Genomic DNA, 16,422 nt, shown 5'->3' on the forward strand with positions numbered 1-16,422 from the left:
AAAATTTGAATTTTCAGTTCTAAAAAAAGAATACATGAAAAATACATGCTGCTGTACAGCCTCTACCCTTTGCCGAAGTTGGCCGGCCACTCAATCCTTCTTAAATCTCTATCTAGCCAGTCCAAACTACCTTTCTAAAACTTGCTTAATTAGCTAATTACCATCTAAGAAAAATTGCAACTCATGTAACCATATGTTGATTCCAATCTTTAAGCCTCCTGATTAGAGCTGAGAGAACTTGTTGATAGACACCATTTCAGTTCTATCTAAACAGTCCTGCGCATTTGCGTTACCACAAACATCCAAACCCGCTGCAGTCGACCCCTACGTACCATAGCAACATTTATTCAGAAGCTTTTGCTTTCAAAACAAAGAAACAATGTTCAAGCGAAGACTAAAAATGACAATACATCTTTATATAAAGTATATAAACTGTGTAGTACACAGATTTACAATCTAATTTCTACTCACCTAGAGACAAAACAACCTAACTAATTTGTAAACCAGGCATTTCGGGTAACACCTTTTATTCCATTAACTATGAAGAAACAGGAAAACTATAGCACAGGAGTCGATCATCCTATGTTGAATCTGATACACATGGTACGGTACAAACAACAAAGAGCACACATCATTCCATCTCCTGAATGTTTGTGGTTCGCCTGTGCGTCAAGTTAGGGCTCGAGTATTCCATGCCACTATCAGAAGATGAAATATTAGATGATACGGATGACTCAGGAACTGAGCTCGTTACTGGATTTGGCTGAGGTGTTTCACTTCTATTACTTTGAGAAGCAAGAGAAACTGGCTGTCTTGGCGCTTCAGGTGTTGGACGCCCTTGAGCTTCCTCTGCAAGCCGTCTCAGGATATCCATGACAGTGGGAAGAAACTTCGATGAAATGGATAATATTCCTGAAAGCTGTTAAGATCAAACAAAGGAAAGTCAAGTTAGCATCTCGTCAGAAACAAGGTCCGCAAGGAAATTCCATTTTTATCATGATACACAACACACAAGGCCATATTATCACATGATACATATATACATATATTGTGTGTGTGTGTGTGTGTTTTTGTATATCATATCTTGAAGCCCAATTCCAACGTATAAACACAAAAGATTATTAAATTTAAAATAAAAGAACGAGAGAAATAAAGAACAAGAAAAGAACAAAGCTTCAGCCTGTGCCACATATATGCTGGCATGTTGTCTATTGAGAGCTCATGACAAGGGCAACCTTTGTTTAAGATAATGATAGTCATACCAGAAACAAATATGAATTTGAAAGCTTTATATTATCATGCAGAGAAAAAAGCGGTGCTTACACACAATCAAAACAAATGTGAAAAGCGAGTTCCCAGATCAGTGAACTTAACAAAAGAGATTTTAAATGAAGAATATTTGCATAATAAAGCCACGATATCTATCTATAATGACTGACTGGAAGAAAAAAGTGATCACATTTGAGGAACAAACATACATCATGTCTTTCCCCACATAGGTGTATCTCCCTTTTTTTTTTTTGGTTAGAGCATTTGAATCTCTTTATTAAATAAAGGATAACAACAATTTCATACAAAACCAGAAAAATATCTGATCTCTATACTCACAGCACCATGTCGGAACTCTCCCGCAATGTCCATCTGTACCCATAAGGCCTTCGTAAGTAAATATGCAACAAAAAGAACCAAGAGGTAGAGAGGGTTCCTGTTTCATATGAAGAAAAAAGGAACAGTCATTAACAGATGGGCAAGACAACAAGGAGTCCCAACAATTTTCATATGCTTAGAAATTTAAAACTCAGGAAGAACAAAACTACCTTAAAAGGAGCATAAATTCATTGAAACCAAGAAGAATCATTGCCATAATGGCCCACGGAGGAGGCAACCAGTTGTTACTACGCTTGTGAGCCTCCTGAAAATACAAAAGTAAATAGCATTGTGATTGAGCTGCTAAGCAGAAAGATAAAGAGTTTGTTGAAAATAGGATGCTAGGTTCATCTTGGTAGAAAAAACAAGTGTACATTGAACTTAAAAATGAGTTGACCGAATAATACCAAGCAGTTTGCCAAGTAATGGATCAGCAAAGCTGGTTAACAATAATTGTCCCCATATATTCCAAATTTCAGTTTAAGTCTTTACAATTCACACATAACTTTTGTAAGCACATACTTTACTGTTTAAATCATGACAAACAGTTCAAGGAAAATAAAACCCATTTATTATTGATGATACTTGAGTTAAACATGAGATGAGAGACATTATAAAGTCTACCTGTGCTGAAATAGCTTGAGTGACAGTATACTCAGTTTCTGATTTGAACTGTCTCCACAGTGATTTGCATTGCACTGGTGTAATCAGCGTATCCTTTGGAGAAACCTAATTCAGAGTCAATTCATAATGAGAAACCAGTTTGATAATAGAAAGAGTACTGAGATAAACCAAAATTAGTACCTCCTCCCAAGTGCTTGTCGCAAGAGGATCTGCTAAAGCTCTCGTTCTCGTATCTTGCGAGGACAAAGCGGTACCAGTTCCATCCATTAGAGAAGAAAAGATAACTTTTTCAATATTATCAGGCTTCTCATCCAAGCGAATAGCAGCTCTAACTGATAAAATCTTGAGGGACTACAAGAACAAGAGAAGAAAAACATAATAAAATATCAGAATTACACAAATGAAAGATCATAATATACTTCCTTTCATAAAGTTTTGAATGATTACCGCAGCACGGGCATCCCTGGTTATGGTTTTAATGTCTTCCTTCCCAGTCCATACCCTAGGCATTGAATCACTGTCATAATTGAAGACTGTTGAAAACCTGAAAAATGTTAACAAAGACATAAGCAACATAAATGACCAGAAAAAAAGACCAGAAAATTTAATGACAGGTTTGTTACCGATCCTTCATGTGGAGCAGAACTTTCCCAGCCTCTTCTCTTGCTTTTATCTCTACCACATTTCTTGCATAATCCCTTAAATTTTGCAACATTTTCGCAATTGTTTCTTTGTCCAACTCAAAACCAACAACTGCTTTTGAGAACTCTGATACTACAGATTCAGTCTCACAATTAAGAAGTTTCCTTATTGAAGCCCAGGTGTCTTCTCCTCCAGCTTCAAGTAGAGCCCCCACAGGTTCAGTTAAAGAAGCTGAGAGTTTTTTCTGCAAATAAAAAGAGGTGTCTGCATTAAGCTATTTGAGGAATAATACTCTACCAAAAATCTATCGAGTCACAAAGCCTAATTTCGTCCACATATGTCAACAATACATATGCAGTTTTAAAAGGGTGAGAGGAAGCTGGGGGTCCAGGGCCACTGCAGACCTCTGCTTGGCTCCATCCCTGCATTTCATGGAGAGCTTTACCTCATAACTGTTATTCAATTCTGACAACTTTGTACTACGAATAGATGATGCATGTGCATCTAAATCACGTCGGAGCTTTTCTCGAACTCTTGAAGTATCCCAATTAGCCTGCTGTACAGCAGCATCTGAAAGGACAAATAAGGAAATTTATTGAAGCCAATTATATTATGCTGTACAGTAAACCAGAGGGATGTTACTCTAACATAAAAGTTGGTAGAAAAATAACAAGATAAAAACACCATATTAAAATGTCGAGAAAAGGTAAAGACCTTTAAAGTCACTTCAAGGAAAATGGTAGAAAAAGACGGAAAAAAAGATACTGATCTTAAAGTTATTATTCATATTTAAAAATAAAATAAAAAAAAGGATAGCATCCCTATGAAATTGAAAATATAAAGGAAAAAAAAAACTGTACGCAACACTAGGTTCTACAGATCCCCAGAACTCATAGTTCCCTTGGACAGTTAAAGCATATATTAATAGAATCTTCTCAGAGGGATGAATGAAAAAGGTGATTCAAATGCATGTTAAGAAACAACAAAACCAATGAGTTATCCAAAAACGTGATGATCACCAGTGATAAAATCCCATGCATTTATTCTTTCAATTATAAGCAACAAAACCTCATGATTTCAATAACCCAAACACTACCTGCACATCCACGGTCAAATTCAAGCATGCATCCTTCTGTACAGGTTCGAACAGATGAGGCAAATCTTTCTCCGTTGTTTAATGACTGCTCCAATCTCACTTTAAAATTTTCCAATGCATGAGAACGTAGGTGCCCAAGCATGGCAGTGTACGCAGGGAACACAAACTGGAAAGTTCAGATGAACGCAACATTTAAACTACAATAAGCATGGTAATGAAACTAAAAATGTAACTGATCTCCAGGAGCTGTCTCGAACTGGAAAAGCGTAACCAGAATCTGTAATAGAGACGTAGAGAGAGTAGTCATACATCCAATGCTCTTTTTTCCAATTGGTGTCGTCTTGAGTTCCTTACACCTTCATCAAAGTAGACGGCCTCCAAGTCATATCTGTGATGTACATAAAAGATTAAGGCAGTAAAGTCAAAAACAGAGACAATAAAAGCCTGTAAACCACTGACAATAACAGTTCCTAATGCACAGAAAATAAAAACACAATTAACCACATATAAGCCAGAGTAGAACTTACTCAGAAAGATAGGTGTCTAGGATGGAGCTGAGCCGTTTACCAAAACCTGGTACTGGACCACTTTGCACAGCTTCTTCCAATGCCAACCAATCCTACATCATGCTCACATAAGTTTTCACCAGTTAAATTTTCACAATCATACCATAAATAGAAGCATCTCTCAATGGAGAGAACGGATACATACCTCATTAGACGTCAAGTGATTGTATTTCTCATTAGCAATCTCTTCACACCGAACAGTAGCAACCATAACCTGATTAAATTATATACAGTGCATCTACATATTACATGCGTCCGAGAAGTCAAAACCATGAACTATATTCTGATAGGAAACGAAACTAACAAACCTTGTGAGCAGGAAGATCCAGGTCCCTGTTCTCTTTGATTACTTTCCAAATCTGTTGTGCACTAAATGAAAATCCGGAGGCAGGGACAACACCCCGTCTATCACCAGCAAGCCCTCCTGGAGATATAGAATGGAAAAAACGCTGCCGCAGTTCAGCAACCTGTGCGATAAGGCCATAGTAAGTAAGAACCACTGCAAACCTTTATCATGAATAAATTCCCTTAAGCTTTCCCTGTTGTGATGAGCCTTAATAAGATCCTTGTATATAAATATACAGATACACTCGACAAATCGAAACTAATAAAAGAAAGTGTAATGGCCAAAATGAATATGAGACGTAATGAATTGCTTCTAAAAGAAGAAGGGCTACCTCCTCCTTAAACTTCTCCTCCTTCTCTTCATAACTGGACAAAGCAACTACTTCTACCTTCATACAAAAGAACATAATAATCAGAGAAAATGTGCTTGGACGAATGAGAACATTATAAAGAACACATGGCATCAGAGAGCAAAGAGAGAAGAAAATATCTCACAGTGAAAAATTCACTGAGCGGGGTGCTTTTATGGGCTTGGGGCTTTGGAACTGAATCCCATATCTGCAGAATGTACAAGTTGAGTCTGGAGAAAAGGAATTTTTTACAGGAAAAAGAAGTAACATCAACAACCACCTAGAGCTCAGGACAAACTAACCTTTTGTATATCTTCCCTTAAAACAGGCTCCAGATACTCAAATGGGGTCTAAAAGAACAGCCAAAAAAAGAGGCAGAATTAACATGGAACAAGAAAAATAATTTAGGAGCTACATAAGTGGACACATCCTCACAAATTATCTCCAGACCTTTGTTTTATCGCGTATAACAAACAACAACGTCGTTTTACGTGGGCTAAATAAGCGCATCATGACCTATGTACATTTAGAACCGAGAATGTCAGTAACTGAGAATGAATGTTGGATAGACATTGAGAAGCAAACATTCTTATATATACCTGAAAAACTGTTTTCAGTAAGGGTTTGTTTGCAGCCTGCTCCCGACCAATATCATGGCACCACCTGTATATAAAATCCAATATCCAATTGATATATAAAAATGATTTTAAATTACATGTATATGTAGATTCAAATTCATCTATTGGCAAAGTTTTCCTGATACGTAATGATATCTATGTTTACATGGTTACTACTACTATTATGAGCAGAAGTATATACTTTTCCCTTCAAAAAAAATTAATTAAAACTTAAAGATTCTGATCTAGAATATCCTTTTGTCTTGCTAAAACAAATTGCGAGTTCACAACTAATACAAATACATGTGACAATTCTTAAGTTAAATCACCTCAAACACTTATCAGAACAAGTTGAATATACGACCCAATACCGATAAAAAGGCTTCTGCAATTCTTAGACGAGCCAAGAAACTTACATGTTAATCAGTACAATGTCTGAAACTGCCAACGCAAAAAGAGCACTTTGTTTCTCGAATGTAGTATCATCCTGCAAAACATTATAATTCAAGATTAAGTAAATCTGAGAATTTTTAACTATATCCTGCATACAACAGAAGTTTAAAATGCCAACAGTACTAGGCATTCTGATCTTATCTTTCATGTAACAAAAGCAAGTAAAGATTCAGCGAAAATGGGACTACCTCGCCTCTCTCCCTGCCATCAGTACCCTCCAAATCCATGCCTATAGTGCAAGGCTCAATGCCAACACACTTAGCAATCCAAATCCCCTTCGTCGTTTGGCTCCTGAAATCAACACATCCATACATAAAAAACACTTCTCCCAAATCAAAAACCACTATACATCAATACCAAACCTCAGATTCTTACCTTCCCCTAAACGCATCCATCTCCCTGAACTTAGTATAAAACAGATGATTCATCAAAGTACTCTTCCCTGCAATTTTCCAATCCAAATCCCTATCAAAATCAACCTCAACCTAAACCAAACCAATCAAATCCAACAAACTCCAAATCCTTACCGCTACTCTGAGGCCCCATAATGGCGACTACAGCGTACGAGAGCCCGCAATCGATAACCTTCGCCTCCTTCACGAATCGGTCCAGCCCGGCGGCATTGAATACGCCGTCGCCGTCGATCAGCTGCGTGGCGTAGCTATCCTCCGCCGCCATGGTTCTCAATCCCGAAGTCCTAAAGCTAGTAGTAGCTTTCGAGATTCCAGCACCGACTTTTATAGAGAGACTAAGCAGAAAAGGAGGATGCTTGCTTTGAGCTGAAGGAAGAATTCGAAAGAGAGGGAGTGGCGTCGATTTTGTATTTTCGAGATTCTAATTTTCTGGCTTTCGAGAACTTTGGGGCGATCGGTTTGTTGGATTCATTGTATTATGATTGGGTGGCAGAATTGGATTCGGTAAAGCCGCACTCATTTACCTATAAAGTTTATTTTACCTCCTAGATTCACTCACACAGTCACTCTTCGTGTTTATCGGTTGCCGTCAAACTTACCGTGGCAGATACGGTTTCACCCAAGAGCCAAAAAAAATTACCTTGAATATTTGAAGCGGGGAGTGATTGTATACAACCCAATTTGAATTTGTGGAAAATTTCGGATTTCACGATATTTGCTTCTCCATAAATTTGGGCACACGTATGGAAATAATGTACAGAGCGCACAAAGTACGTGTATCTCGTTACTTAATTGTAATTTACTTTTATTAAATTTAATGATATACAAACACACGTGATCCGACAATTATAAAAGTTATGTGAGAGGGAGTTGTTGTAGAACTCCTCGATAAAACCTTAGCAAGGAAAGTATAGCAAATTATTCTTGGGTGTCTTGTGATGCTGAGTTGTATAAGTTTGTGACATCTAATATCTTAACTAGATAAGTATGTGCTTTAATGTGGACTTGGATTTTACTTTTCACTTATTTCCTTTAATAGGTTAGTCAAATTATTAGAAAACTGTAACAGATAATTCGAGGGTTGTCTTGTCTTGACGTAGAAGCTATTTTAGTTGAAAAAATTATAGAGAAGTTACATGTTTAACAAATTTTCTTATGACCAAAAAAATGCAATCGACTTATACAAAAGATGAATGCTAGCAAGTAGCAACATTCCCCTCCAATCTTTCTCTTTCTACCTTTCTCATTCATTGCATGCATGTGAATTCATTTATTATTACAATCTATGTATTTACTACTTTGAAAAAACAACTAATTTCATTCCATGTTTTACCCTTATTTATGTTTGATCTTATTAAATGCTCCCTATTAATATGGATAATAAAAAAATAAAAATAAAAAGCTCTTGACTCTTTTGTTTTTCTAACATTTTTTTCTTATATTTCCTAAGTTCTTCAATAAAAAAATTTCTTTTATTTATTTGGTCATGTTCCATAATACTGAGATTTTTTTAACATCTTTTTTTATATAAAACCCACAAAAGCCAAAAAAAATAAAATAAAATGATAAAGCACCCAGACATGGCAGCTGCAAATGTTTTTTTTTTTTTTTAACATTCTCTTTGATTTATGTATATAAGTAAAGCAAACGTTTGGCTATTTTTTTTGTTTCAATTCTGTCTTTTTTCTTTTTGGGAAAAAATTTGAAGTATGCTCTTAAATTTATATGTACATATTTGCAATATGTACGTATTTACTTATGTAAGCCCACAAGAGTATAAATTGCGAATAAAAAGGATTCACAAAAGAAAAAAAATAGTTGAAAAGCTAAAATTAATTACTTAATTAAATGCATGTGAAATTAAATAAGGGTAAAGAGGGGAAGTGAAAACTTGTATTTTAATTGTATTAATTATTTAAATTTTTTAGATAGTAGAATACACATGACATGCAATGAATGAAAAAGCTAGAAATAGAAAGGTTGGAGGAGAAGATTGTTAGCATTCCTCTATATAAAATTGGCATCTCTTCCCACTCAACTTTCCCAAAATAATGCAGAATAATCATGCTCGCATTTATTAAAGGACATTTTATGTTGGTGAGAATTCATTTCGAAATTAATTGTTCAAGCCTTGAAGTTTAGTTGAGATGGGTGCATGTTCATTTAAAAGCTTTAGTAAACATTGAAGTATTTACTCAAGAGACCAACATTGTGATTTTTCTAAAGTTAAGGCATCAAATTAAAAGATAGAATCTGATTCAAAATTTATGAGGTTGTACTTAGTAAGATTGTGATGAACATAATTTAAGATCTTTCATAATTTGGTGACCCAAGGCCACCTACCAAATGAGCTAAATAGAACTGAAACTTATTAGCTGCTTCTTCTTCTTCTTTTTATTTTATATGAAAGAGTAGAAATTTGAAACTTTATCTAATATTATAAGATTGAGGTTCGTGATAACAGTCATAACTCATGACACCTCTTGACCTAGAAATTCCAACTTGCCTTTCTTCGATTTTGGATCGCGACAATATGAACGTTTTGGTATTGCTCGGTGATTGCATGCATCAAGGGTAAAGCCATAGAAAAAAGTTATGTATGGTTGGTAACTTAGTATGTTACTTGGGTTTTAATCAATGCAATAAGAGAACATCATGAAAATGTTGAATTCTGTCCTAAAGACAAAATCATTCACTTTCATCAACGTCAATTTCATCATGTTTTTGTGCTGTGCAAAATATACTCCAGAGTGCGGTGGCTTATGAGACAACAAAAGTCTTCCAATCAGTGAGGATAAAGTTGCTTTCCACTTCAACAAAAAAAAAAAAAATAGAAAGAAAGAACAAAAACTTCTGAAGTTTTCTTCATTGTCCTTTTGAGGACAGAAAATACTTTCAATTTTCAAATCAATTTAACATGTTGAGGCCCAGATGCGGTGTTCGGCCTTGTTGTAAACAAAACCTACAAGGCCCTACCCAGCAAACTTTTGTTCTGGATTAGGCTGACAAAACCGTTTGTGCTTTTAAGGAATCTAATTTCACCTAGGCCCATACTTGATCTCTTTTCACCCTCCAAATCTTTCCTACCAAATTTCAAATTTTCAGTTTGGTTACAAATTTTCAGCTCTATTCCCATCTCTTCATATGATTATTATTGGAGAGTGAAATTTGCACTCCCACCCCTACAATCTGCACCCTTTTAGTATTGATTTTGATTTCATATATTTATCCTTAAATTTTACCTAATCTCTCTAACACGCAAAACTCTAGCTTCTATCTTTATCTTCCTCATCTCTCTCTACCTCTCTTCATCATCTTTCTATCAATTGAATTTCTACTTCTTCCTTATATCTCGTCTAAATTGATATGCCCAACATCCTATCAAGTTTTATATAATATGCAACCATTAGTACTTTCATCAATCAAAAGCCTACAAGGTCGATGTCCAAAGTATTCTTCCCTTACAAACTCCAACTGGGTCTTCACATTTTCATATCCTCACTCACCATCCTTTGAAGAAAGCCCAGCAAGTGAACCCTCAAGACCATCTTCTCCTCTCAATTATAAATCGAATTTGATACATGAAAAATGTTTCCTTTTGCGTGTGTGTAGCCAGAAGGGTTCTAGACAACTTGGATCATACCATCTGCTTAAGACAGTCTCGTTCCCCTGGTCAGTAGCTGACCAGGGATTGTGTGGTCACTCACCGTCCGATTGAAATCGGACGGTTGACTGCTCTCACCACAGATCTCATCACTTAGTTTCGACCGTCTAATTGAAATCGGACGGTGAGTGACCACACAATCCCTGGTCAGTAGGAGAACATTTTCGCTGCTTAAGAATTCTCCTTCTATTTTGCAAGTATTTTTTTTATTATCTAAGATGAAATTTCAATAAAGGCCTGATGGAAACAAAGACGAGAGCAAATACAAAAAACATAGAGGCCAAGTATGAAAAACTTAGGCTAGAGATGATACAATAATTTACCAAGAGAAAAACGTAGGGTTGCACGCATTATTCCTTTGTTATTTGTCAATGAGTTGTGCCAAACCTATGTACAAGCTTGTCACTTATAGTTTGTCACACGCACAAGCAAAAGCCAAGTTAAAGCTTCAAATAATAAGATTCATAAGCCAAACTCAAACACAACCAATTAAGCTTGATGCAAATCAAGTTAAATTTGACAATCATGATCCCTTGGTCAGCTACACTGACCATGGATCATTTGGTCAATCACCGTCCGATCCGATTGAAATCGGACGGCTGACAGATAAGTGATGAAATTTATGATGAGTTCTGTCAGCTGTCCGATGAAATTTAGGATGAGTTCTGTCAGCCGTCCGATTTCAATCGGACGGTGACTGACCAAATGATTCCTGGTGAGCTACGGGAACGGGACTCTAAATTTGAACACCCTGATATTCGGCTCGTTCTGCTAATTTGGCATGTGCGCGCCGAAACTTTACCACTGATGCACCGAAACAAAAGAAAGAACTCACCAGCACCATCACCAATCAATGGCCATGCCTCTACAGTCTACACCATGGCCTCCGAATTAATGCACAGTAAATTCGAGCTTTATTAATGGAAGTTATGGAACTGTTTTTGAGGGAAATCTGGGTTCTGATAAATATATTTCTGGAGTGGACATCTCACACCTAGTCACCATCTTCATCGCCAGGGACCCCAATTTTGAATCATAGCCAATAGAGATCACATTCAAAACATAAATGCCAATGTAGCCAACCCCGCTTGAAATGACAGTACTGCCCTCGGGCCTTCTGTACTCTAGAAAGTGCAGGCTACAGTCCAAAACCATAGAACGAAAGGGACTAGTCGGGGGTTTCGCGGCCCCATTGGGGACATTGTCCTCCATGGTCAAACTTGGGTCAAAGTAACCCCTGTCACCGTGTGTACCCAACCCTCTCGTGTCCTCAAAAGACGAAATTGACACCTGTCTTGCCCATAAAGAACAAAACTGTCCTCTTCTATGGAGGGTACGAGTGCTGGGGCTGTTTGGTAAAATTAAGTCGGATTAGGGTTTTCTATATTAATTTATTGTTCTTTTGCATTGCATGGTATAGCATGGGATTAAAATAACAGACCTAACTAAATCTAAATGATTAGGATTCTTAGTATTTTGTAGGCTTTTGATGTAGATTTATTCTGCTAGCTAGATCTTCTCCATCTCATGAGGAAAAAAAATTAAGTCTTTTTCAGCACCACCATGCAGAGCAATGCTCAAATCATCATTGCCAGAACTTGGTTCTTATATATATTGAGCCAATGAGTAGTCTGCTATATTTAGTCATAGAAAATGTGGGATGTACGTAGTAGTACTGCATCACAATACTATTGATTTTGGATGTCATCTTATCATAAAATTATACATGTTTTTCCAGGTATAGTCAGTAACAAATGTTTAATGGAATATTGCTAACAATTAAGCCGCGTCTATGAACAACGGTTTTATTGAGTGACTTACAATTGAAACTCCAAAATATGGTAGCATTTTGATATTTGCATATCTTTCATTGATGATTACACTCACCGGCGGACATAGCACATGCCAAATGGGGGTTGTTGCCGTCACTCAAAATTTTGCAAACTTAAGTGTATTTAACATACTTACCATATATGATATGAAAAAGTTTAATAAAAATCTAAGAGTAGCCCCATTTAAAATGACATTAAGCACATAGTTATAATTTTTATACATTCTTTCTAAATTTCATTGTACTCGTTAGGCGCAACACATATTAACTAAAATCTCGCCCTTACAAAATTAAAATCCTAAGTCCGCCAGTGATTACACTAGAGTAGCAAGTATTTCTATCCTATTAATCTTCTTTACTTTTAGCTGCAATATTCAAAGCATGGTATAAGGAAAAAGAGAAAAGAAATTGTGCAATTCGAACGGGTGTGATGATGGAAGGCTACAACACGTGTAGGAGGGCAGTGGTAGTCATGCATTCACTGTAATCTAATGCCAGCAAGAACTTCATCTTTTTCCCCTTTCAATCTCTCTGAAAATTTTTGGGGTTTGTTGATGTCAGTTTGAATGGATTTGCTTGGCCTTTTCTTATAATGCTAGCTACTCTCTCTCTCTCTCCTCACTGTGGGGAGCAGTAGTGGTTTGAATAAGTAGGTTTAGATTTGAACTTTAATCTCACAAGATTTTCAAAGGGTGTGCAAATGCAAATCCATCCTTAACCCCTCAAAAAGGTTTGAAAATTTTAAGACAAAAAAGAAACAATAAGAAAATGGACTACGGAGCTATATAGCTCACCTTGTCAACATCAACATTCATGTTTAAGAGCCCCAGATCCTTTTAAGGTAAACCCATTAATATTGTCCTTGCACCCAAATTATCCATCTCATTAGCGTGAGATTTGACTGGAGGCTCTAGATCCTTTTAAGGTAAACCCATGTTTATACTGTCCTTGCACCCAAATTATCCATCTCATTAGTGTGAGATTTGACTGGAGGTTTGAAAACAAAGCCTACATCAAATCAAAACCTGTTTTTATTACACCAGTTCTTTCCCTCCTCTTCTTTAAAGACTCTCTCTCTCTCTCTCTCTCTCTCTCTCTCTCTTATATTTATGTGCTGCATGCATCTTGGGAATGGCTGAAATTCAAGGAGGGAACAGTGGCAGTTTTGTAATGAGGGACTACAGGAAAGGGAACTGGACAGTGGGGGAGACAATGGTTCTGATTGAGGCAAAGAAGATGGATGAGGAGAGAAGAATAATGAAGAGAAGTGGTAGTGGTAGTGGGGATCATGGGGCTGATCAGACCCCCAGATCAATAAGCAAACCAGCTGAGCTGAGATGGAAATGGGTGGAAGACTATTGCTGGAAGAAAGGGTGCTTGAGAAGCCAAAACCAGTGCAATGACAAGTGGGACAATCTCATGAGGGACTACAAGAAAGTGAGGGAGTATGAGAAGAGAAGTGTAGGGGTGGGAGAGAATAAGGAGTTGGCATCTTACTGGAAGCTTGAGAAGAGTGAGAGGAAGGAGAGGAACTTGCCCACAAATATGGTGCCTCAGATTTATGAGGCTTTGGTTGAGGTGGTGGAGAAGAGAGAGATGGGTAGAATTGTGGTCGGTGGTGGTGGTGCTTCTGTTTCTGGGTCCATTAGTCCCAACCCCAACATTGGATATGCGGTGGAGAGACCCATAATTAGTGGCATCCATCAGTCTACAGTGCTCTCTCCTCCTCCTGTGCTGCAACAGCACCTGATCCAACCACAACCAATTTCAGCAATGCATCTTTTACCAGCACCATTGGCAGCTCAACCACCACCTCCTCTTCCATATTCTCAACCTATTCCCCCAGTAGGTACTCTCTCTCTGTACCTCTTGCAGACAATCCTTGCTTTTTTCATTTTCATTTATTATCAAGTGCATTTTTCATTTTTTTTCACAAACACATTAACAAACAATTTATATTGGCACTAATATAAAGGTTTTCTGTATTAATTTTAATCCCAATTTCTGCACTAGCAATGTACTTCCAGTGAAAAAGTAAATGTATGAATCCATATTATTTCTGATCATATTGCTGAAAAAAGAAGGTGAATGCGGTAGTACTTGGATCTCTTTGAGTAGTAAATTTTTTTTTTTAAATTTTTTTTATTTTATGTTTTGGCTTGGTTGCATGGTAATAAATTAATAATGAACAAAATGATGTTGATGATCAGTTAGTATTGATTGGTTAATTTGGTGTTTCCTACTTTTTTGTGGAGACATGTGAAGGCTCAGATTCTGATACAAGTGAGCATTCAGACTCAACAGCCAAGAGGAGGAGGAGAGGAGGAGGAGCAAGTGGTGGAGGTGGAGATCAGCAGCAGGGGATCAGTACCAGTGGGACTGTGAGTGCAAGCACCTCAAGTGAATTGGGCACTGCTATTTCCAGAGGAGCTTCCATGATTGCAGAAGCTCTTCAGGGCTGTGAGGAGAGTGAAGAGAGGAGGCACAGAGAGATTTTGAGTTTGCATGAGAGAAGGATTCAGATTGAAGAGTCTAAAACTGAGATCAACAGGCAAGGAATCAATGGCCTTGTTGATGCCATTAACAAACTTGCTAATTCCATCCATGCCTTGGCTTCCAACAGCAACCAATCTTCAGCTCCAAAGTGAAGTGATCATCATGCATTATCATTATCATTATCATCATCTTAATTATTAATTACAATAATTTTCTATTTATATTTGAGATAAAATAGAGATCAGATCATCATCATCAGGGCATTTTATCAATCCCCCCCCCCCCCCCCCCCCCCCCCCCCATTTGGTTGATTGTACATAATTTAATTACAAACCCATTAATTTGTTCTATTTATTTCTGTTGTTGTTCAAGTTTAAAGATTCCATTCACGTCAAAGAATTGACCTTGTCTTTGATTTCTCTGGGTTGAAGATCTGAAATATTTCATAAAAGATCTTGAGGCAGAAAAAAGATCTGTTCAGTTCAGCTGTTCAGGCCTCAGCTCTTGACTACACATACAAATTTTTTCAAAAAGCTAATTAGATTCTGTAAAATATAGTGTAGATGAAAAAAGCAAGTTAAAAAATGACAAGACAGAGGCACTTGTATAATATGAATCTCCAAAGTGGGGGATAGAGTTGTTGATGTATCATTTATGAGGGTACAGAAATATTGCTGAGTACTGAGCAGTACCTGCAAAAACTGCAGGGACACAAGTGCTTCCCCAAAAGACTGGTCAAAGGGAGACCAGTCAATGATCAAGAGAGGCTGGATTGGATGGATGCCATTGTGTACAATTAATTACCAGAATGCCATCATCATCTTTGTTTGGTATTATTGTGTCATTGATTTTGGACTCTCTTGCTCTGTGACAAAAGTTGGTGTTTCTGGTCCGACTGTGAGAGGACTGAGGAGGGAGGAGGAAGGAGGACAGGGAGAGAGGGAGAGAGTGGTCATTATTGGCTAATTGGGGGTAGCCCCTCTGACAAAGGGCGGGGTGGACTAACGCTTTTGCCTTTTTTCCCTTTGGAGAAGAGCATCACAGGGAGAGCCTGGAGATGTATAATGGCCTAATGGTGTTTTCAGCCTTTTGCCTCCTTTCATATGAAAACAGTGGCATTACCTTTTGCTTCTTTTATGATTAAACTACTCTTCCACTTTTTTTTTTTTTTCAGCTCAGTGCTCATTGTTCCTTCCCAACATAGAACATGGGGTTGAAGATCAATTACTTTTTTATTTGTTTAGTTAGCGGCAAATCCAAAAGTTAAGAGTTGTGATTTGTAGGAAAGATGGAGTAGCTGAATAAAGAAGAAGCATAGAGCCATAGGGTGTTACAAAAGAACTTTATTCTCTTTTGGTGTAATTACACACATCAACAGCAGTAATCTACACTTTGATCAGCTACCATCTAGCACTAGCTTGCAGAGAAATTGAAAAGTATCCAAAGCTTTGAACTATCATCAGGGCCGGGACTTTGATAAGAGAATGCAACGGAGATATAGAAAAGAGCAAAGCATATGAAACTTGAAGTTGGGAAATTACCTCCATTGCCACCCCCACCAATGCATCTGAACATCCATGCTTAGAGCGTTCAAATCATCGATGAATTTATGCAGAGTCCACCTGCAATGCAGAAGTTCATGCTTGTAGGCAAAAAGGCCATTTATAATCTTGTGATG

At 37.3% G+C, this 16,422-nt stretch overlaps 2 protein-coding genes across 4 annotated transcripts; one reads left to right on the forward strand and one right to left on the reverse strand.

Annotated features, from left to right (window-relative positions):
- Positions 1 to 380: 380 nt before the first annotated feature.
- LOC112167705 (protein ROOT HAIR DEFECTIVE 3 homolog 2) lies at positions 381 to 7,248 on the reverse strand. Its single transcript, XM_024304754.2, has 22 exons — positions 6,868 to 7,248; positions 6,716 to 6,782; positions 6,529 to 6,631; positions 6,304 to 6,374; positions 5,870 to 5,933; positions 5,721 to 5,786; positions 5,573 to 5,620; positions 5,416 to 5,478; positions 5,253 to 5,309; positions 4,884 to 5,042; positions 4,721 to 4,789; positions 4,537 to 4,628; positions 4,319 to 4,397; positions 4,010 to 4,175; positions 3,359 to 3,483; positions 2,895 to 3,157; positions 2,719 to 2,815; positions 2,452 to 2,622; positions 2,272 to 2,376; positions 1,818 to 1,912; positions 1,609 to 1,705; positions 381 to 919 (listed from the first exon to the last, which is right to left on the reverse strand). Exons 1-22 carry the CDS (start codon positions 7,016 to 7,018, stop codon positions 632 to 634), a joined length of 2,496 nt encoding a protein of 831 aa, XP_024160522.1. The 5' UTR covers positions 7,019 to 7,248; the 3' UTR covers positions 381 to 631.
- Positions 7,249 to 13,322: 6,074 nt separating this feature from the next.
- On the forward strand, positions 13,323 to 15,016 carry LOC112167706. Of its 3 annotated transcripts, none has more exons than XM_024304756.1 (2): positions 13,323 to 14,097; positions 14,514 to 15,016. In XM_024304756.1, exons 1-2 carry the CDS (start codon positions 13,380 to 13,382, stop codon positions 14,894 to 14,896), a joined length of 1,101 nt encoding a protein of 366 aa, XP_024160524.1. In that variant the 5' UTR covers positions 13,323 to 13,379; the 3' UTR covers positions 14,897 to 15,016. The 3 variants fall into 3 exon arrangements, with proteins under 3 accessions (XP_024160524.1, XP_040375410.1, XP_024160523.1); XM_040519476.1 differs by having other exon boundaries at positions 14,544 to 15,016; XM_024304755.1 differs by having other exon boundaries at positions 13,323 to 14,093; positions 14,504 to 15,016.
- The last annotated feature ends 1,406 nt before the right edge of the window (positions 15,017 to 16,422 follow it).

Source organism: Rosa chinensis, chromosome 5 (assembly GCF_002994745.2).
Source record: "Rosa chinensis cultivar Old Blush chromosome 5, RchiOBHm-V2, whole genome shotgun sequence".
Lineage (NCBI taxonomy): Eukaryota > Viridiplantae > Streptophyta > Magnoliopsida > Rosales > Rosaceae > Rosa > Rosa chinensis.

What these genes read in the sequence shown, in the direction of transcription:
- LOC112167705 (XM_024304754.2), bottom strand. Translation starts at nt 7,018, where the DNA reads ATGGCGGCGGAGGATAGCTACGCCACGCAGCTGATCGACGGCGACGGC. An exon ending in GACATTGTACTGATTAACAT is followed by an intron (nt 5,934 to 6,303) that starts GTAAGTTTCTTG and finishes TTTTATATACAG; the next exon opens with GTGGTGCCATGATATTGGTC. An exon ending in CTGCTCCACATGAAGGATCG is followed by an intron (nt 2,816 to 2,894) that starts GTAACAAACCTG and finishes AACATTTTTCAG; the next exon opens with GTTTTCAACAGTCTTCAATT.
- LOC112167706 (XM_024304755.1), top strand. Translation starts at nt 13,380, where the DNA reads ATGGCTGAAATTCAAGGAGGGAACAGTGGCAGTTTTGTAATGAGGGAC. An exon ending in ATTCTCAACCTATTCCCCCA is followed by an intron (nt 14,094 to 14,503) that starts GTAGGTACTCTC and finishes TTTTTTGTGGAG; the next exon opens with ACATGTGAAGGCTCAGATTC.